We start from the raw sequence: 22,687 nt of genomic DNA on the forward strand, positions 1-22,687 counted from the left end.
AGGAGAGACGGAGTGAAAGGCAGCGTGTGGAAACTCCCTCGCAGCCCTTTTGCCTCACGGGCAGCGGCGGCGATGGCGTGGCTCGTCACCATGAAAGACCATTACGGCACTTCACAGAGAAGCCTCTCCCCCCAGCAGTTCCATGGGATACAAGAAACACTCCTGTCATCCCAGGAACAGTGTTTTACGCGGTTTTTACCCCCGCTATTTTTCTAAATCTCCTCTGTCCTGTGCGCGCGCTGTCCTGCTATGTGGCGCGCACGGCTGCCTTGCGCCATTCTCAGCGCCTGTTTGTGCACTATAGAGAGCGCTCGATCGGGCAACCTCTGTCTGCACAGCGGCTGTCACACAGGTTGGGTGAGGCTGTGTCACAGGCATTTCTCCTCTGGGGTGGAGCTCCCGGAGAACGTCAATGCGCACTCCACCAGAGGAATGTCCTCCTCCACGGCTTTGCACGGAGGAATGTGGAGTGGAAGATATTTGCACGGCTGCATCTTGGTCTTCCCCCTGTTCGTTTATTCAATTTTATTTGAGGGATGTTTCCCATTCCTCTCTGACACACCCTGTACTGGGTGTCCTGTCGGAGTGAGTGACGTCAGGGAGCCAGCTGTGCGCCTCTCTCCTGCCTCTCGGCACGCGGAGAGCGGCCCTTTTCCCCTCTTATAGGAGGGATGTTCCTTTTTCCTCTGACACACTTTGTACGGAGTGCCTGGTCAGAGTGAGTGACGTCAGGGATCCAGCTGGGCGCTCTCCTACCTGTCTGACACGCAGAGAGCTGCTGTTCCCCCACTACGATCGCAGGACGAGGTGGGACTTTCGTCTCTACTTTCTCACAGCGGCCGGTATGTATTGTTCCCAGCCTTCACCCCGTCGGGAAGATAGGCATGTTTTGCTATGTTCCAGGTACGGTGATGAGCCATTACGCATGGCACATCAGGCAGGGGGGTGTTATTGAGCAGGTATGTCTGTGCTTCTAGTGCCGGGCGGACCCAGTGGGGCGCAGACTACATCATGCTTCGCCCTTAGCCCAATAGCGATAGCCTAAGAGGGCGAAGCCATATACGAAATAGAACTGAGGTTACCTACTGTAACCCCAGCTTCTATGAGTAAATGGCGTAGCCCTCTAAGTGCTGGGCCCCACTGGCTCTACGAATAGCTGAAGAAAAGTTATGTTGTATGGGAGCAGATTGCCGGGCCACCTTCCTATTTATACCGGAAGGAGGCCCGAGGGTGGGGCCCACCTTGCGGGTGGGCGTGGACTACAAGTGTTTCAGTGCTGCGAGGGGGCGCAGGGGGATTACCCAATAGCGATGGCCTTAGAGGGCTGCACCATTTACTCATAGAAGCTGGGGTTACAGTAGGTAACCTCAGGTGGCTGTCCTGCTCCAGCCGTCTCCTTTGTGTTTGTTTGTTTCCCCCTGTCTGTGTTGTTTGTGTGTGCGTGGTGGCTGTCACTCCTGGCTCCCGGCTCAACCTCCACTCACCTGCTGCAATCAGCTGTGCACCCTCCCCGACTACACACCTGCTTTCCATCAAGCCATTTACAACGACATATCAACGGAGGCTCCACAACCTTTCTCCGCCAGATCGTCAAGTATCAGCCGTATCTCGCGTCTCTCCTCCGGTATACAGCACCGTAGTGTGGAGTTGCATTAGGTAACGCGAGATACGGCTGATACTTGCTCATTAGTTTCTGTTATGGATCAGTATCAACAGTCCTGCCAGTAACGTTACTATATTATCAATGCTACTTACTTTAGTTATAGCCTGATATATGATAGCTAACTTTACAATGTTGTGATGTGACGTTGGCTAACATTCTGTAGCTAACGCCGGTCACTCACCAAGATAGCTGCCCAGTTCTCCACTGGTTCTCCTCACACCACAGCTCAATTTCTCTCCGATGGCCGTTATTTATTTTAATCCTTGGGCTGCTCCAAGTCTCTTGGTAGCTAGCAGGCTCATAATTATAAGGTTGTGGTCCGTCATATGCATTCGAATATTCATGTTCAACTTCTTCTGTGTCGAAACTAGCATTGGGATCCATGTTTATTAATACGTTACACCGGCCGCTCTCCCCCTTGTGTCCCCCGTGTTACGTCACACGCGGGAGGTCACGTGCCGAGGCTTTTTTATGCGGAAGTGAACATTTCTTACAAAAACGACGCCAGATGTCACTGTAGTGTATATTTCTGTATATTTTTGGGAAAATGTAGTCTATTCATCATTTTCCTACACATTTATTCGCAGGTGTCTTTAACCTGGAAGTTGCTCTTTAAGCTAAATGCAATGTAATGTAATGATAAAAAAACCGTCTATACTAGACAGCGTGGGTAAATTACCGTACAGCCAATCACAATGCGTGACATCATTGACGTCATTACGTCGTACGTCGTGACGTCACTGGTTAGAGACGGACCCCGAACACATCTGGTACCCCGAATACATCTGGTACCGACACCGGATCCCTGCGCCTCGGACAGGCATTCACGGTGTGCCCCTCCTCCCCGCAACCAAAACACTTCATAACTGATGATGTTGCAAAAATCACATAGTCATAATCATCTACTTTAACGTAAAAACGGAGGTTAAGCTCCGCATTTCGATTGTTCAGCACCATATAAACTTGTCTACGGTGAGACACTACGTGTTTCAGTAACTGAGACTTACATCCAGACAGCATCTTTTTCATTGGAGAAACAAGTTTCCAGTGTCTGGACAGTTCTCTACTGAGACACCGGCAGGAGAAGCCCACAAAACACCCCACAAACACCACCAAAAAGCACAAAAAGTAAAGCAAATCAAACCACCACCGATAAACTATATTAAATGAACACCCATTACACAAAAATTAAAGGGAAAATATGACTAAAAAGTCTCGCTCTTCTCTTTCTGTCGCCCTCCAAAATCTCCCAGCATGCACCAGAAGAAGAAGAAGAAGAAGAAGATACAGTATAGATAGTTTTTGGGGAAAATCATTCATTCGTCTGAATACTTTCGCCCTCTGGTGACTGATTTAATTCTCCCAACTTTCAAGATAACAGGTCTAAAAATAAAAAGAACAAACAATGAATGAACAATAGAGAGTAAAGTTGCTGTCGTCATATTCTTGTATCAAAGAATTCTGTTATAGTATCAAGGCCAGTTTGAATGTGCATGAACACACTAAAAAGGTTAAAGGTTTGACAACAACATTTTATTTCAACAGTCAATTATGGCAAGAGCAGTTTGAGATATTTGAAAGGCAAAACAAAGTGCAAGCTTACATATTGAATCGGCCTTCACTGTAACTAACACACATTGTGCACAGAGTATCAGTGGAGTGAACATTTCCTCTTCTCTGGTTTTATGTCTCAAGATGTGTTCTACTCTCTACTTATTTTAGTGACGATATTATTTGAAGAATAAATGACCAGTAACACTGATCAACATCAGAACCACAACACACTGTAGTGCACTGAACACACTGAAACGTTGACTTTAATTAAATTAATTATGTCAACAGATATTCACATAATTGTATTAGGTTAGTAGAAACCCAAAACATTCCATTTGAATCAAACATATTAGGTTCAACTTAATATGAATGCTTTCATCAAACCTAATACATTAATGTGAAATATGTTGACATAATACATTTAGTTAAAGTCAACGTTTCAGTTTGTTCAGTGTGTAGGTGTAGCAGTGCTAATTAGTGTGTACTCATGGCAGGAGTGAAAGGGCAGGATGGAAACCTTGGACACCGTGTTGGGACCCCCACATTTCATTTCGACCAATTCTTCTGATGTGTATTATTGTGCACTGCTGTCATCAGCTTTTGCTCTCACTTTGATTCATGAGTCATCGATCCTAATCAGAATTTAAACAGTTCTTATTGTTCCGGTCGCCAAGAGGCTGACCTCCATATTTACACTCTGACTGACATGACACCACAGGGAGGTGTGTGTGTGTGCGTGTGTGTGTGTGTGTGTGTGTGTGTGTGTGTGTGTGTGTGTGTGTGTGTGTGTGTGTGTGTGTGTGTGTGTGTGTGTGTGTGTGTGTGTGTGTGTGTGTGGGGGGGGGGGGGGGGGGTGTATGTGTTGAGTTCAGGGCTCTGAGGTCACATCTTCAATGGGCTCCACCTGGGGTTCAGTGGGTGGGGTGGAGATCTCCTCCACCTGATCTGAATCGGCCTCAGTTACAATGACAGCCACCTGTCGACACAGAAAGCAGATCAAACAGGAACATGAAGTTAATAAGTTAACTGATGTTTGGGAGCAGGATCCCTCCTCAACCTCACCTCTCATCACCTGCTAAGTTATTCCAGTAAACACATCTGGCCTTGTTTGTCTTCATCACTCCCCCCCCCCTGGACCATTCATCCCCTCTTTTGGCCTCCCTTAATCTCTTTCTACACTGAACAAAAATATAAATGCAACACTTTTGTCTTTGCTCCCATTTTTCATGAGATGAACTCAAAGATCTAAAACATTTTCTATATACACAAAATAACCATTTCTCTCAAATATTGTTCACAAATCTGAAAAAATCTGTGATAGTGAGCACTTCTCCTTTGCCGAGATAATCCATCCCACCTCACAGGTGTGGCATATCAAAATGCTGATTAGACAGCATGATTATTGCACAGGTGTGCCTTAGGCTGGCCACAATAAAAGGCCACTCTGAAACGTGCAGTTTTGCTTTATTGGGGGGGTCTGGGGGGGTCCAAAAACCCAAGGGTTAAACCCTAACCCTAACATGTCACCCATCTCCTTCGCATAGAGTTGATCAGGTTGTTGATTGTGGCCTGTGGAATGTTGGTCCACTCCTCTTCAATGGCTGTGCGAAGTTGATGGATATTGGCAGGAATTGGAACACGCTGCCGTATACGCCGATCCAGAGCATCCCAAACATGCTCAATGGGTGACATGTTAGGGTTAGGGTTTAACCCTAGGGTTTTCGGACCCCCCCAGACCCCCCCAATAAAGCAAAACTGCACGTTTCAGAGTGGCCTTTTATTGTGGCCAGCCTAAGGCACACCTGTGCAATAATCATGCTGTCTAATCAGCATCTTGATATGCCACACCTGTGAGGTGGGATGGATTATCTCGGCAAAGGAGAAGTGCTCACTATCACAGATCTTTTCAGATTTGTGAACAATATTTGAGAGAAATGGTTATTTTGTGTATATAGAACATGTTTTAGATCTTTGAGTTCATCTCATGAAAAATGGGAGCAAAAACAAAAGTGTTGCATTTATATTTTTGTTCAGTGTATTTAATCTGGCACATATGTTTGTCTCATTCTGGGTAACGTTTGAGGGGCTTGAATTGCTCAGGCAGAAACATGCCAGAGACCCCCCACCCTGAGTGTCCCTCTGCCTGACTGACAGAAGACATCCCTCATCCTTCTCTATCACTCCCCTCACATTCAATACCTCCTGAAAATAAAACCTTTGAACCAACATTGTGTTATGGTGCTTACTACTGAACAACATGTTAAACAGAGATTGGAGGGACTATACAGGACTCTTATTTATCCACCATCAAGGTCATGCAAACACTTCCAGAAACCAAACTTATTCATCATTTGGTGATGTACTATGCCGAAACATTTACACTAATCAGCGCCTTGCGTTATTAACCAAATACAAGTACCACCAATAAAAGCACCATGTTGACACAGGTCCTCAGATAGCTTGACGATGAATTGCACAAGAATCTAAGAACATAAACTAACCGTAAAGGAAATGTCCAATGCAAAGGATAACATGTATGTCACGCCATGATGGACTGCCTGCTAAATTCTAGGAGAGATTTAAAAATAAACTTTCTCCTTAGTTTTTTTAGGAATCTTACAAATGTAGTCTTGATAAAACTATTACAGTATAATTGGGTGATGCGCAAACATAGTCCGACTCCTGCGAAGTTACACATGTCTAGAAAATGAATCCAGATATATGATACAAGTGCAAAAATAAGTTTTTATGGAGGAGGATAAAGCCACAACTTTTGAGATCTGACCAAAAATGAATTTTCTGAATCCTGAGATTAAAGTCAGCATTTTAAAGTATTTTTTCTCAGAATTAAAATAAAACTGTATTGCACCTATTTAACATTTCTAGCTTACAAAACAAAAGTCAATAAACATATTGTTTATTGAACAAATAATATGTCAGTATCAAAGACTGTGTGCTACCTGAGAAGTCTCGGCCACAGCTGGAGACACCTGCACAGCTGGAACAGGGGGGGGGCGGGTCTGGGGGTACACAGGCTTCTGTCTGGGAGCCTGCAGGACACGAACACACACACACACACACACACACACACACACACACACACACACACACACACACACACACACACACACACACACACACACACACACACACACACACACACACACACACACACACACACACACACACACACACACACACACACACACACACACATTTTAACTATGGGGGTACACAATATATCAGAATAAGTAGTCAGTAATAAGGTCGTGACCTCTGCTGCTCTTACCAGAGGACACGTTTTTAATATTAGTTTATTTATTTATAGTGTCATGGACAGTCCCCATCGATAAACTGTCACAAAAACATTAAATGGTGCAGCTTTATCCGACATGGCTAATTTCCAGCTGTTGTCCCCGGCCAGATGGTAATAGACACCCTTAAAAATTACAATATATCAACAGCATTAGTTATAAGAAAATATGTAAAATAAAAAGGAGGAAAGACAAGTAGATACAGGTGTGAGGATAAAAGAGAACAATAAACAACACACGTTACTGCATACAGTACATGTCACATATAGCACATCACAATCACATAACAGAAACGAGGGGCAACATCCATGATCACAACATGTAACACAACATGTAACACTCACGCCATACTCAACACAGACTAGTGTGTGCAGGTGTAGTTCTCAGTGAACCATGTTTTTAAGTGAGCTGTGAAGGTGGTATGTGTATGTATGTCTTTGATTTGAGTGGGTAGAGAGTTCCAGTTTTGTATTGCTGTGACAAAGAATGATGACCAAAAGTACTCATCCTGAATGGGACTGATAGGTCGCCACGTGTGGAGCTTCTAGTGGTCAGTCTGGTGTTGTTACGTTGAGTAACCAATGAGTTAAGAGGTGGAGGGGCTGTATTGTGCAGGATTTTGTACACCAGAACGATGTTCCTATACTTTATTAAATCTTCCCAAGTCAGGATGTTATGCTTGTTGAGGATGGTACAGTGATGGGAGCGTTTAGGTTTCTGGTCCAGTACTTTGAGGGTTTGTTTGTACAGGGTTTCTAGTGGCTTCAGTGTGGAGCTGTTAGTTTCCCCCCAGCTTGTGAGACAGTATGTAAGATGTGACATGATCATGGCATTCATGTATAATTTGGCAAAATTCAATGTCATTGTGTTTCTTATGTATTTAAAATTTGCTAGGCTAAACTTGACTCTTTGGGTCCCTTTTTTGACTTGTGTTTTGAATGTTAAATTAGAGTCAATAATGATTCCAAGGTACTTAACCTGAGGCACAATGTTAATATGTTCACCTGAGATGCTTATATTTGACACAATGTTGCATTTTCTTTTTGTGAAAAACATTCCAACTGTTTTGTTGACATTAAGCTGAAGATAGGAGTGGTGTAGCCAGCTAGTGATCAGCACTAAAGCTGAGGTCAATTTATCAGCAGCCTTTTGCTTTGTGTTGGCATGCACATATATCACAGTGTCATCTGTATAGCTGTGTTTCCACATCAGGACAGACAGATGGCAGGTCATTAATATATAGGGAAAAAAGAAGTGGACCAAGTATTGAACCTTGTGGTACTCCGGTGCTTAAGTCTAGCAATATCTTGGTTTCTTGTTCTTTTTTAAACTGTAGGATGTGCTCATGTGTTTCAGTGTTGGTGTATAGGCTGCTGCCTGAATATGCTGAGTGAAAAGCAGCTTTCCCAATCAATCAAATCATTTCTGATCCTAAATATCTTGGTTTCTTCTTTTTTAAGGACACATTACATAATACTCATCTTATTGATATTTCTTTCCTCTTTTATTTATTTACATTTGATATTGAGGTAATCTACAGCAAGAGAAAGTAATCAGGATTTTAAAGTAACCCTCTCAACACTGACACAACATCTCCCCCATATTACTTATTCTAGTTAAGCATGTATCTACGTTTGTTAATGGTACTTCCAGGGGTTAAATTGGGATTTGATATGTGGGGGGGCTATACTGTGTGAGGCCCTAAGTAACTGCTCCATTATCTGTATCATATCGGAGCAGAGACACACATTCACGAAGCCAAAAAACTATATCCGGTCACAGAGATCTGCTATTTTAAAATAAAGTCAACACATATCAACCTTAAATATATTTATTAAGAACAAGAACATTTTTAACATTTCGTAATCATATGACAAATGTGCGAGGGTGATGACATCAGAGCATCGTCCTATGTGCTGGGGCTGAGCCCCGGACAGCCCTGGCCCAATTTAACCCCTGGGCCTTCCATCTGAGTCACCTCAACATTACATTACATGTTACTTGTTAGACGCTTTTATCCCAAGCGACTTACATACTCAATACTGTGGACAATCCCCACAGGAGCAATTTGGGGTGAAATGTCTCAGGGACACAACGACATGATGACTGCAGTGGGGTTTGAACCTGTGCTCCGCTGATCCGAACACCAACGTACTAGTCCACTGCGCCACATGCTGCAGTATCAATAGGAGCATACCTGTGCCCCCCCCGCAGCCAGCACACTGAGCCCGAAGAGCATGGCTGTGATGCAGATCAGCAGCTCCAGCACCAGGAAGATCACCAGGGTCACCAGGATCCCGTCGATCAGCAGCTGCAGAGAGAAGCCCCAGAGCAGAGGGGGGAGTGGGGGGGTCAGGGGGAGCTGAGTGTCTCTGACCGTGACAATAACTTCAACACAAGTGTTTCATTTCTGTCTTCTCATGCACTCTACTAAGTACGAGTTATAACAGTAGTCAGTCACTTACTTTACACTTTTGCTCGATCAGCCCGGTGCATTTCCTGAAACAATGTTGCTGCAGTGGACGTAAAGACAGAGAAACATGGAGTCTGCTTTTTCACAACATGTAGTGTCAACTATGAAAGCATGTGATCCTAAGGGTCAGTGAGGCTCAGTAGCCTGCCCTACGGCATGACAATTTCCATCAAGACTTGATTAATTAAGGTTAGTTTGAAACATTTTCACATCTACCTACACACCTATAAAGTAGGTTAGCTCTCCTCATTAGTTTTTTTTTTTCAAATGACACATTTTTTGAAACTTTAACTTTAACATTTAATGTATTTCCTCTTTGTGTCTTCTCTGGTTTGACATCCTGTCTTCTAGTTTTCCTGCCTTTGTGTCTGATTGTGTTCACCTGCTGTCCTGTGTTTCTGCCTCCCTTCTCCAGCTGTGTTTTGTCTACACAAATGTTATGTATTGTGTAATATTGTGTGTGTGTGTGTGTGTGTGTGTGTGTGTGTGTGTGTGTGTGTGTGTGTGTGTGTGTGTGTGTGTGTGTATATATAGTCCCTACTCCCCTTGGTTCGTCTTCTCTGGTCCTGTTGGTCCTACATGTGTGGTGTATTTTGTCTCTGCCTGTTTCCAAGTGTTCCTTCTGTTTCTCTGCCACTTGTTTCCCACAGCCAATCTCTCCTTGTTGAGTTTTTTTGATTTGGTATCTTTGCATGGTTCCCCTTGTGTTTTGTGTGAAATCAGCTTTTTCTTAATTAAAGCTTGATTTTGGTTACGCGAACCTGCCCCCCTCTCTAACTGCGTTTGGGTCCAACCTTAATCCGTGACAAACAGCTGGCAATAAGGGTTTGGCATTTTGAGCACAGTGTTTTGTGTCCCTGACCAATAATTAACATTGTCCAGTGTGACTGCACAGGTGTTGCCTATTAGTCACTGTTGTAACTATGGAAACACCTTTTGAGTTTCATCAAAATGAATGAGAGTATAATCTGAGAGGGATTCTTTTGTTTCTGTCCTGCAGACATTGTTTCAGTCTTGCACCAGGCAAGACTCACATCTCCCAAAGACAGACACACTGAGGCTAGTTTGTATCAATGATCCAAGTTAATGTTGGAGATGTAGTTCATTCATGTGGATTTAAGTCCTGAGGCTGAAACATAACTTTTTTGGTACATTAGTAGCTATATTCTTTTAGCACAGATTGTTTGATCATCATTAACACCTTCAATCTACATGTAAGTGCTCAGGTTGCAGGTTTGGCGACATTACCACGGCGTGCAGCTCCAGCCGGTGGCAGTGCTCACAGTGGTACGAGTCCTGGCGGTACGGCAGGTGTTTGGACATCAGACCCAGGGCAGCGGTGGAGAACGCAGCACTGATGAGGTGCAGCACTAGCACAACCTTCACCTGCAGATCAGAAAGTGTCATGTTCAATAATGTCACAAAACACAGTGATCTCCGATGCTGCATCTATCTACAGGCAGCACTCTGCAGCAGGCTTCACATTGGGCCTCCATTGGCCAGTAATAATGAGAACGCTGTATTTAATTTACTTTGCAATAAAAGACAATGATCCTAGAAATGGCAACACATAAGGGAACAGGGCTGGTTTTCCATTTGAACATCTTCCATCTTACACAACTATGAAAATCATTTTCACAGACAAACACATAATACAGTAACGCATTGTTGAAAACAATGTTTCAAATATGAAATCTTCTATGTTCAAAAGATAACAGATTGTACAGTTATACAGGAATCTGTACGGAAATAGGTTAACATTTTAGCAGTTCCCACATATCGTGTAAATGTTCTTCCAAAGTTTTTTTGAAATGCCTGAAATAAAGTCTATAGTTAACACAAGCTGAAGAGATTTGTATGTTTTGTACTAAACATAAAATACATCAGTAAATACCCTGCTGGTGAATGTCTGAAGCTTATGTTTGTCTTCAAAACAGTAGTTGCCAACAAGTGGCTAAAGGGGACCACTAAAAATCATCATCCAAAACATTAGCCGCCTTTAGCTTAGCGGTTGTGATGTGCAGCCATGTGACCGTGACTAGCTCTTTGAAAGCCTAACATTAGCTTTGACGATTACGTTTACCTTTCAATAATCATAAAGTGGTGCTAATATGTGGAGATTATCCTGCTGAACAAAATGTCTAATGCTGCGTTCACATCGGACGCGATGCGATGTTTGGGGGCGGTGCGATTACATGTAAAGTCAATGTAGAGACGCGGACAGAAGTAAATTCGCTCCGACGGCGCGCATGAAGCGGTTGATGTGAATTCCGCGGCGCGATTGAAGGGGGCTGCGATAAACGCTCCAGTTAAATTTGTTTAACTCGAGCGTGAAATTCGTGTGACGCAATCTTGCGGTAGCCAATCAGCGGTGAGGAACTCAGCCTGCCGTCACTGACGTTGAACCACAAAACCAAAACATCAGCCGTTAGCTGCACTCAGAGCTAAAAAAGTTAAACAAGTACAAACCACAGACTGTCTGTGTCAGGGCGAATACAGTCGCTGGTTTATTTCTGTCTGTAGGCCGTTTAACATTTCGTTTTTCGTTCACCAATGTGCGAGGGTGATGACATCAGAGCATCGTCCTATGTGCCGGGGCTGAGCCCCGGACAGCCCTGGCCCAAACACACACCTCCCTGTGGTGTCATGTCAGTCAGAGTGTAAATATGGATGTCAGCGTCTTGGCGACCGGAACAATAACAACTGTTTAAATTCTGATTAGGATCAATGACTCATGAATCAAAGCGAGATCAAATGCTGATGACAGCAGTGCACGATAATACACATCAGAATAATTGGTCAAAATTAAATGTGGGGGTCCCAACACGGTTGTTTCCGACACTCACACTCACACAGTTATGGCGCATTTCCACTACAGCGCGGAACTCGCTTTAAGCGTGCAGAGCCGTGTGGGGCCCTTTTTTGGTTGCGTTTCCACTTAGCGTAGTACCGGCTAGCGGGTACTATTTCACAGTTTTTCTGGCCCCATAAAATCGAGGTTCTTTCCGGACCAACAACCAGGCTGAGTCGGGCTGAGTATGCTAAACTAGAGAGAGAATCGCTGGCAAGGGGGCTACAACTACAACAAAATGAACATATTTGACCGTGATTTATTTATAATACACGTTTGGAAATGATGCCGAAGTAACAACATACTGATACCGGTTAGTAAAAACCATGAATTAATGCTTTGAAAATTCTGCAGACAGACGGCAGGCGAAAAACCTTTTAAAATGCGTGTTTTCTACATGGAGATTGGCTAAGCTAACGCACTATATGCTCCGACCGTCCACACTCACAACAACGGCCTACAGACATAAATGAACCAGCGACTGTATTCGCCATGACACAGACAGTCTGTGGTTTGTACTTGTTTAACTTTTGTCTAGTTTCTGAACCGATATGAGGAGCTGTGAGCTTGAGTGCTAACAGCTAACGGCTGATGTTTTTTTTCTGGGGTTCTCATTGAAGATGACGTCACGGCTCCGCCTGCAGTGCGTTACTATAGTTACTACCCCAGTTCCTAAACCGTAATGGAAATGCGCCATAAAGTGAGCCAGTCCTAACAAGGCCTAACGAGGCCTAGCCATACTGAGCGAGGCCGAGCGAGGCCATGTAGTGGAAATGCGCCATTACAAACACTTTAACACACCCTCATACACTCATTAAAACACATCAACACACTCTTGTAAACAAACACACTCTCCCACACTAGAGGCGTCAGGATTGTGTGTTGTGCAGTGTGTCGTGTTGTCACTCACCCAGAACAGAGTGGGTCTCCTCCCACTGTGGACCAGCACTGACCCAGACAGGGTCACCTGGGGGGTCACAGTGCACGGCATTTAGAAGAAACATGAGTTTAATAATAATACATGGGATTTTTATAGCGCTTTTCCTAATGCTCAAAGACGCTTTACATAAAATCAGAACCGAAACAATTCAAAGAAAACCAAAAAAACATAAACAGTAGTCCTAATCCAAGTACGGAGTAAAAAGGGGGGGGGGTAACATCCTCTTGAGAAGGATTCAAGAGTGTTGGCCTTTCGAATGTGACTGGGAAGGGAGTTCCAGAGGGAGGGGGGGCTGCAGCGTGCATATTAATTACATGTTCATGTTCCTAAATTCAATCTAGACGAGAAAGCATGTGAGCGTGATGTACCGCTCACTCACCTGTATGACAACCACCAGGAAGAGGGCCACGTCTCCTGTGAAGTGCACCTCGTGGACTTGGAGCACAGAGGCACTCAGACAGAGGATCAGAATCCCGATAACGATCTGGATCGCCTACAGGGGGGGGGGGGGGGACAGGTGATCAGCACTTTGAGTCCAACAGGTGCATTCAGATTATGTCAAAACATCTGAAATTCAGAGCCTTCTATGGAGGAAGTTGCACTGGAGTAAACTTTTAAGTCAGAATCCAAGGATGCATGCAGGATTGGCTTACATTCAAAACGTATCCTGTTACCATTACTAGGTACCTGTACACAATTGTTAATCAGTACCCTAATCTGAAAACAAAATATAAAGGTATGTAACCTGATTACTTTCTGTTACCTCAATATAAAATGCAATGGATATAATAAAATAAGAAAAGTCAATATCAATATGTTTTGTTTTTACTTGAGTGTGTTATGTAGGACAACAGAACAATGTGACCTTGAGAAAGAAGAAACCAAGATATTTAGGCTCAGAAATGATCTTATTTATAGGAAGACCTTCTGTTGTTTTCTGTGTAGAGATGTGTGTTTGTGGGAGCCCCTAGTGGCGAGTGATAATAGCGCAGCCTTATCGATCACAGGAAATAGTCATACAGGAAGTTGCGTCAGTCAGTTGGGAAATTACATGTGGCAATCTCGTTTTGTTAGCTCCATCCATCTTCTGGAGACTTGTTAAGTGCATTGTCTGTTGTTAGCTTAGCACTGTTAGCATTTTGCTAAACTCTTGTTTTCTCTTCACAATAGATTAGTTTGTTAGCCTTCTAAGCTGTCTAACTAGCCTAGCATTACCAATAGCATGGTCATTTATGTCGTGCTCCTGTATACCTGTCATGTATACTTATCTCATTGCAACTCTAAAACAATGTCTTTTTCTTGTGTGTTACAGTTTTACAATAAAGAATATAAGAATATTCAGGAGCTTCAGTAATCTCCAATTCAGAATCCCGTTCTCCTGGAATTATTTGAAGTTCATGTTTATGCTGACTGAATAGCTAGATGCCAGGCATATTTAGTGAGAACAGTAGGCTACACCTTCCTTTCACTCAGCAGATTCAGACAGCAGCCTGTACACCAACAATGAAACACATGAGCACATCCTACAGTTTAAAAAAGCAGAAATACAATCTGAGCTGACAGAAAATGCTCCGTTTTAGTTTAATACACACAGTTAAGCTCACACACACTATTTTATGAACATACAGGTTCACCTGCTGAATTAAAAACAGAACAAATGAAGCAAAGAAAGTGAAAACCATAAAGCAGATTCAGGCAGTAGAAGTATAGATTCACACTTAAAGTATTAACCTACAGAAAAGTACAGTTTACAGAGAAGAGATAACATCTGATCCTTTACAACAAACACTATGATCTTTTTAGGTTTTGCTAACACTGTAATCCTGCTAGTTATCAACTATTTTTTGAAATGTAACAGTAATCTGATTTCATATTTTTCCATATAACTGTAAGTACATTTTTCTGTATCCTGATCAAGTAATCCCTTTACAAGTAATCTGTTACTCCCAGCCTGGATGCATGTTGTGTGTTCTGGTGTACAGGACTCACCCCCAGGGTCTTGGGCTCCATCTTGAGGAGGGACTGCAGTTGTCCCGGGGAGAGGGACGCCACTGCAGGCATGGGGTCTTTGTCATTGACAGACATCGTGCTGCTGGTGGACAGAGGATAGAAGAGGGTTCAGTCAGAGACGGAATACAGCTGATAGGAGAGTTAAAGGTTTGGGAAAATAAAGACCATAAAGACAAAAGGATATGGACAGAGACAATGATGTCCCTGTATTTGACTTAATTCAACTGATATGTTGGTAAAGGCAAGGCAGCTGTGGTGGAAAAGAACTAAATACATTAACTTTTTTTGTCATATTGGTACTTTACTTGAGTATTTCCACATATTGCTGCTTTATACTTCTACTCCGTTACATCTCAGAGGCAAATATTGAACTTTTTTCCACTATCTTTATTTTAACACAGTTACTGTGAACAGTTGTTCATATATAAACACTCGATAAGCTGATATGGTGTAATGCAGTACTGTAATACTAATCTGCACAGTATTTCTAGTATCTACATTTTGACCATTTTAACAAATACAATACTAAAATGCACCTACAAGTATAAAAACAGCATTAAATAATGACGTAAAAATAATATTCATTCTGCATAATGAGTACTTTAACTGTTATTACTTGAAGTACACTAAAGCTGATAATACCTCTGTACTTTATATTATTCTGAAATAGTCCCTTGTGAGAATGAGTATGAGATTTCTTATTTAAGTTACATTTTGAAATCAGGACTTTTACTTGAAGTGTAGTTTTTTAAGACCATAGCATTTGATCTGAGTACTTCCTAGCACTGGAAGGCAGAAATGTAAAGGAGGATCAACCTGCCAGTTGATTGATGTAAACATTGCAGTTTCTAACTTTGTGTTTGCAAATATCTCTTGAGGAGGAAACCCTTTGAGTCTCAGAGACACAGGCCTGGTCATGTGTGTGTGTGTGTGTGTGTGTGTGTGTGTGTGTGTGTGTGTGTGTGTGTGTGTATGTGTGTGTGTGTGTGTGTGTGTGTGTGTGTGTGTGTGTGTGTGTGTGTGTCTGTGTGTGTGTGTGTGTGTGTGTGTGTGTGTGTGTGTGTGTGTGTGTGTGTGTGTGTGTGTGTGTGTGTGTGTGTGTGTGTGTGTGTGTGTGTGTGTGTGTGTGTGTGCCAGGTTTAGAAGACTCTATGCTGACATCAGTGACATGCGGTGAAGTTCATGGCTGGTGAGGCTCTGACTCTTTCAGAGTCAGATTTACAAATATTATATTTTGACCTTAATCGAAATATTCGGCTATTTTCAAAAGCTTTTTTAGTCTGATGCTTCAATTCATTTTAAACAGACCGTTCAACAAAAGGATACCCAACATCTAAATATTAGATTGTTCTTTCTTAGTAAGATCCCATTTTCATTACAATTGTGGTCTTACCTTGACTTGAAGATGAAGTCCATGCTATCCTTCTGGACAACAATCTCTATTACTTTTTTGTAAAAGTCCTCCTTATCTTCCTGTAATTTGAAAAGTCTAGCTTGTTGTTTGTGTCTACTGTCTCTGCGTAGAATAACAGTAGCAACAAGAACCTCTGGGCTCATGTGCGCCCCCTTCAGTGCGGCAGAGGTTATGTCTGCCTCCCCTGGTGCTTTTTTCATTGCCGTTGTATGATGAGACCAGCGAGCCTAAATATCATATATACGTGAAATAAGTTATTTAGAGACTATGGATGGCGAGGATAAATGTAATAAAGGGATCTACAAACATTACATTGGTGACCTACAGTGAGATGGTAACAGGCATGCGCTTAGTGCCCGTGATACAGCCAGTTTCTGTGGGGTGACGCATTCTGAGGTGAGGCAGAGCTCATCTGTGCCTCACCTCACCCCACAGTAACTGGCTTGAGCGCGCTCACAAAAGAAGTGCCCGCGTTAAATTAGTGCCCGCGCTCCAGGAAATTACTATGGGCTTACGAGAGGCAGAGCTCGTCCCTGCCTCACTTCTCATCGCTACCCGTAGTTGTAGCGGAGCTCTGCAAATTTGCTGATTTTGACTTTAAAAAGCGATTGGAATCATACATTAATCACACTTAAATCATAGATCAGTGGAGACATTTTATTATTATTACTATTTAGTTTTTCTTTAGTTGTTTTTCTGTTACATTGGAGTATGACAGGTGAGGCTCTGCCTCCCCTGCCTCCCCTGACCGCACGTCGCTGGCTGACATCCACTGGTGTGAGACAGGAAGTGGAGGGATGATGGTGTTATTTTGACCCAACAACAAAGGGTGGATTTGATTTTGTGCATCTTTGATTTTAGATATCATGGGACTCCACTTCTTAATCCACAGAGGATTTCAAACATGTAAGAAAATATCAGAGAGCATGGGGCTACAACACATTTCATCTTATTTCCATTGTAATCCATAGCATATAGATCCACCTGTTTTTTAGTAATTCAATTTTTCAAGATTCAAGATTCAAAGGTTTATTGTCATAACATATACACAACTACTGTGTAATTATGTAATGTATGAAAAACTTAGATCGCAGGTTCTTCAACAGTGCCATTTAGTGACATAATGAGGGCTCCGCCTGTACTTATATAATAATACATTTCTTTTGGGGGGCTCCTTTCATAACACCCAAGGATACTTTAAAGGGCATAGGGTCAATATAGGGAACAATTAAAACAGTGGATTTAGTGAAGTATCAGCCGGGGTAAGACAAGACAAACAACAGGAAATGGACTATAGAAGGACACAAAAGGACACAGGGTACAGTTTAAACAGGTGGGTTTTGAGTTGGGTTTTGAATGTTGTTATGGAATCAGACTGTCGGATGTGTAGTGGCAGGGAGTTTCAGAGTCTGGGAGCCGAGCAGCTGAAAGCTTGAGCACCCATGGTTTTGAGGCGAGAGCTAGGGACGGTGAGAAGTCCTACGGACGAAGAGCGGAGGGTGCGGGAGGGGGTGTACTCCTGAAGGAGGTCGGTGATGTAGATGGGGGCAAGGTTATGTGTGAGTAGAAGGTTTTTGTAGCGTACAAGAAGCCAGTGTAGCTGAGGGAGAATGGGGGTGATGTGGTCGGATGAGTTGGTGCGGGTGATGATCCGGACAGCAGAGTTCTGGATTATTTTCAGTCTATTGAGGAGTTTGATGGGAAGGCCAGTCAGAAGTGCATTGCAGTAATCAATCCGGGTTGTGACGAATGAGTGGACCAGGATTTCAGTGCTGGGTGGGGACAGAGATGGGCGGAGTCTGGAGATGTTCCGAAGATGAAAGAAGGCAGTGCGGGTGATGTTATTTATTTGTGTTGCGAATGAGAGTGAGCCGTCCAGAATGATCGAGGCTTTTCACTTGGGCAGCGAATGGTATAGGGAAGCCGTCGATGGTGATGTTTGTTGCTGGGGTCTTATGTGACTTGGTGAGGGTGGATTTGGAGCCGATGAGCAGGGCCTCAGTTTTGCTACCGTTAAGTTTCAGGAGGTTCCTGCTCATCCAGCTCCTGATGTCCTCAAGGCAGGTGGTGAGGGAGGTTGGGGGCAGGGCAGTGGTGGGTTTGGAGGAAATGTAGATCTGTGTGTCGTCGGCGTAGCAGTGAAAATTAACCTCATGGTGACGGAGGATTTTGCCCAGGGGGAGGAGATATATGATGAATAGGAGTGGACCCAGTACTGACTCCTGGGGGGCACCCAGTGAAATAGCACTTTCTTGTGACTTGTGATTACCGAGTTGTACAAACTGTTGTCTGTCAGTGAGGTATGATGAGAACCAGGTGAGTGCAACACCAGTGATCCCAGGTGGTCCAGGAGTAGTGGGTGAGAGATGGTAACGAATGCAGCGCTGAGGTCAAGGAGGATGAGGATGGTGAGAAGTCCGGAGTCAGCTGCACGGAGGAGTTCGATGGTGATTTTAACCAGGGCTGTTTCAGTACTGTGTTTTTGGCGGAAACCAGATTGGAAGGGTTCATGGAGGTTGTTTGTGTCAAGATGGGACTGAAGCTGTGCCGCAACCACCAAGGGTCTTGGAAATGAAGGGTAGGTTGGAGATGGGCCTGTAGTGGTTTAGATCGGCTGGGTCAGTACCGGGTTTTTTGAGGATGGGAGTGATTGCAGCCAATTTGAGGGAGGTGGGTACAATTCCAGAGGTGAGGGAGGAGTTAATTATGTCAGTGATCATGGGTAATATGGCTGGTAGGCAATCCTTGACCAGGGTGGTGGGAAGAGGATCAAGCTGACAGTTGGTGGTTTTAGCTTTACGGATGAGCTCTGAGATGGTGTATTCCGATGCTGCGGTGAAGATAGAGAGGGAGCTGATGAGTGATGGACCAGTGGTAGCAATCCAGGGTGGATCACTTGAGGAGGTGCATGCTGAGGCCAGCTCTAGGTGAATGGTGTTAATTTTGGAGTGAAAAAATTGCAGAAAGTCAGTACATTGGTCAATGAAGATATCTGGAGGGAGGCTTTGAGGAGGCTGAAGTAGGTGACTGACTGTGGAGAAAAGAACTCTGTTGTTACCAGTGCTGATGAGGTTGGAGTAATATGAGGACTTGGCATTGGAAAACGCGTTCTTGTAGAGGTGAAGGTGATCCGAGTACATTTGCATGTGACCTGAGAGTCCGGTGCTCTTGCACAGCCGCTCCAGTCGGCGGCCAGTTGTTTTGAGCTGACGTAGCTCAGAGGTGAACCAGGGGGCGGAGTGGGTGAATGAAACTTTGCAAGTTTTCAGTGGAGCCAGGGCAGTGAGGGAAGAGGAGGGACATTTATTATAGTGATTCACCAGGTCAGCAGGGTGGGTGGATGTTGGAGGATTGGGGTAGGAATTTATGAGAGTGGTGAGATCTGTGGGGTTAATGTTTTTAATGTTTCTGAAGGTGATGGACCGTTGTTCTTTGGCTTTGGAAAGGGGGGCATGGATATCAAAAATTACAGATTTATGGTCTGAAATGGGGAATTCAATGACAGCAAGGTTAATGGGAGTGATGCCAGTGCAGCAAAGTAAGTCCAGTATGTGACCTTTGTTATGTGCTGGGAGGTTGACATGTTGTGTAATATCGAGGCAGTCCAGGAGTGAGATGAAATCATTTGCAAAAACATTGGATGGGTCGTCAATGGGATGTTAAAGTCGCCTAAGAGGATAACAGTAGGGGACATTGCACATACAGATGTTAGTAGTGATGAAAATTCAGTGAGAAAAACAGCAGAGGGCTTCGGCGGTCTGTAGATGGAAATAATGATGATGGGTTTTTGGGCAAGTGAGTTTTACAACTAAGCATTCAAAAGAGGAGTGATGGGGGACAGTGACAGCAATGACTTTAATGTTTTCACGGTGCAACACAGCAAGCGCTAACCTGTGTGGGGCGGCCTTTGTGTTGGCGTCTGCAGCAATCCACAGGGGGATATTTGCACCCAGGAGAGCTGGCAGAATGGCATCGGACAGATCCGAACAGGTGTGCTTTGCAGGGCGCACCAGATCAGGCTATCCGGTGAAATAATAGAGCACAACCCAAGTAGTCCAGTACGGTGAGCCGTGTACCGGCGCGGCTAGCTTCAAGCTACCGAGTGACAGCACAGTAGCTAGCGCGTGTACAGATTGTTAAACGGCTAAATTAATCGTCACAATCTTAGATGGGACAGATAGGTTTGTAGCTGATGGATTTGGAGTCCAGTTGCACAAGACAACATTCAACAGAAACAGCATGAAACAGCACGAAACAATTGACAGACAACGGAGGAGGCGCGGCAGCAACTTGCCAGCGGTCCCTCACTTCTGGAAGTCAACAAGTAACAAATAACAAGGGTTATCGTACGTAACCACTTGTTATATCTCTCACAGTGTATACACGCACTGTCGTCCAACAACACCGTTCCACCTCACTGTCCCTGACCGGCTTTAGCAGCCGCTGCGCCTCACTCACCTCTCCCTCGGTTGTAACCGTGGAGAAGTCCGGGCTGCGGCTGACAGAGCACACTCTGACGCGCTTACTTCGCAAAAAGTGTGCTCGGAAAACAGTGTTGAGGGCTCCCCCCCACCCATAGGCAGACAGAGAAAGTCCCCAGCCCTGTATGGGCTCACTCTGCACTACCTCTCCCGAGTCCCGAACGAGCACGGGGAGAGCGCAAGTGCCTCCATGTCCCCCACACTCAGACACTGACCCGTGCCGAGTGTGCGTGGACTATAGTGTGGAGGGCTCTCCCCTCCAGCCCCGTATGGGCCCAGTGCGCACCACGTCCCCCGGGACCCTGCAGGGTGCCCGGAAAAAACGTAAGCGTATTACACCCGGGGAGGGGGTCAGATGCCCACTGACCCAAAGCCCCCCCCCTCCTCACCAGTCCTGTGTTGCCCCAGCAAGCACAGACGAAGATAAATAGGCGTTGACCAAGACGCTGCCGTGCATATGTCCTCCACACCCACACCGTTGAATAAGGCTGTTGACGCAGCCACAGCCCGTGTGGAGTGTGCACGGACCCCCGCAGGGCAGGCAACAGAGCGGTTAACTCGGACACTTTCTTGGCTGACGTTAAGGCAAGTAGCAGCGCTGTCTTCCACGACAGTGCTTTCAGGGAGGAAAGCTCCAGAGGCTCAAATGGTTATGTGACCAAAGCCTCGAGCACCAACGGCAGGTCCCACTGCGGGGCGGAGGCGTGCACTACCGGGCGCAGCCTCCTGACCCCCTGTAAAAACTGCGACATCAGTGGCTGACCTGCCGTCAAATCCCTCATGGAAGGACGAAATGGCTGCTGCATACACTTTCACTGTAGAATGAGCGAGCCTTCTGTCCACCAGTAAATGTAAGAAGGATACAATAGAGCCCAACTCACAACATGGGGGCTCTATTCTCCGCTCCTCACACCATTTCCGGAAACCGAACCACTTCGGCCTGTAACAGGCTGTGGTGGATCCCGCTCTAGCTGCCTGGATAAACCGAATAACACTGTCAGACAATCCACCCTGTCTCAGCCTGTCCCTCTCAGGAGCCAAGCCTGGGGAGGTTGGTCCAGAGTGGGTAACGCTCCGATTGCACCTGCTTCTTGAGACATCGCCCCCCAGAACTGAGGATTTGCCCAGGGCTGGCCCACCTTCCTCTGTGTCATCTCTGAGTACCACGGACCCCTGACGCAATCCGGAGCCACTAGGATGACTGACAGATGCTCTCGCTTCACTCTCCCCAGGAGAGGGAGAATGAGACGGAGCGGTGGAAAGTAGGGGTGTAACGGTTCACAAACATTTCGGTTCTGTTATAAGACGCAGCCTTCTGTCCGATTTTGATTAATGACTGATAAGGAATGATTTATGACCCTATAAACCGGAAGTCCCACCTACCAAACCGGAAGTCCCACCCCCAAAAACCAGCAAAAATCCCTTTGAAGTGTCACCTGTCGCTCTGAAATCAGACCTTTGACCCTCTTATCTATTCTGACCTTTGACCCCCTTATCTTTTATGACTTGTTTGTGCGAACATTGCCCTGTATCGGCAGATAAGCCCCTTTGATGTGACCCTGTTAATATTTTACTAGCTCACCTTTGAACCCCCCTTATCTTTTATGACTTGTTTGTGCAAATGTTGCCCCATAGCTAAGCCCTTTGATGTGACCCTGTTAATATTTTTTCAGGTCATGATCGGTCAATGATAAACCAAATATAACCCCCTGTTAATATCTTACTAGGTCATGCTCGGTCAATGATCTTACTAGGTCATGATCGGTCAATGATAAACCATATATAGCCCTGATAAGGATATGGCGCAACAGGGGATGATAAGACTTGATATCAACATGTAAGACTTGATCAGCCCTTTCATGTGAACCCTGTTAATATCTTACTTGGTCACGATCGGTCAATGATCAACCAAATAGTATAGCCTACTATAAGATGGCTATATATATATATATAATAGAAAGATATATATATATATAATAGATAGATA

The 22,687-nt window shown here is 44.6% G+C and overlaps 1 protein-coding gene across 3 annotated transcripts; it reads right to left on the reverse strand.

Moving 5' to 3' along the window:
* Positions 1-3,174: 3,174 nt before the first annotated feature.
* On the reverse strand, positions 3,175-20,215 carry LOC307021325 (uncharacterized protein). 3 transcript variants are annotated; one of them, XM_079653340.1, is made up of 9 exons: positions 16,199-20,215; positions 14,785-14,884; positions 13,175-13,288; positions 12,766-12,822; positions 10,253-10,390; positions 8,997-9,044; positions 8,729-8,842; positions 6,178-6,267; positions 3,175-4,193 (listed from the first exon to the last, which is right to left on the reverse strand). In XM_079653340.1, the coding sequence occupies exons 1-9, from the start codon at positions 16,417-16,419 to the stop codon at positions 4,086-4,088; spliced, it is 990 nt and encodes a 329-aa protein (XP_079509466.1). In that variant the 5' UTR covers positions 16,420-20,215; the 3' UTR covers positions 3,175-4,085. The 3 variants fall into 3 exon arrangements, with proteins under 3 accessions (XP_079509466.1, XP_079509465.1, XP_079509467.1); XM_079653339.1 differs by having other exon boundaries at positions 14,785-14,887; positions 16,199-20,214; XM_079653341.1 differs by lacking the exon at positions 8,997-9,044 and having other exon boundaries at positions 14,785-14,887; positions 16,199-20,213.
* Positions 20,216-22,687: the final 2,472 nt, after the last annotated feature.

The sequence above is a fragment of the Notothenia rossii genome, assembly GCF_949606895.1.
Source record: "Notothenia rossii genome assembly, chromosome: 10".
NCBI lineage: Eukaryota > Metazoa > Chordata > Actinopteri > Perciformes > Nototheniidae > Notothenia > Notothenia rossii.

What these genes read in the sequence shown, in the direction of transcription:
- LOC307021325 (XM_079653339.1), bottom strand. Translation starts at nt 16,419, where the DNA reads ATGAAAAAAGCACCAGGGGAGGCAGACATAACCTCTGCCGCACTGAAG. An exon ending in TCCTGGTGGTTGTCATACAG is followed by an intron (nt 12,823 to 13,174) that starts GTGAGTGAGCGG and finishes GTGACCCCCCAG; the next exon opens with GTGACCCTGTCTGGGTCAGT. An exon ending in CTGTGGCCGAGACTTCTCAG is followed by an intron (nt 4,194 to 6,177) that starts GTAGCACACAGT and finishes CTGTGTCGACAG; the next exon opens with GTGGCTGTCATTGTAACTGA.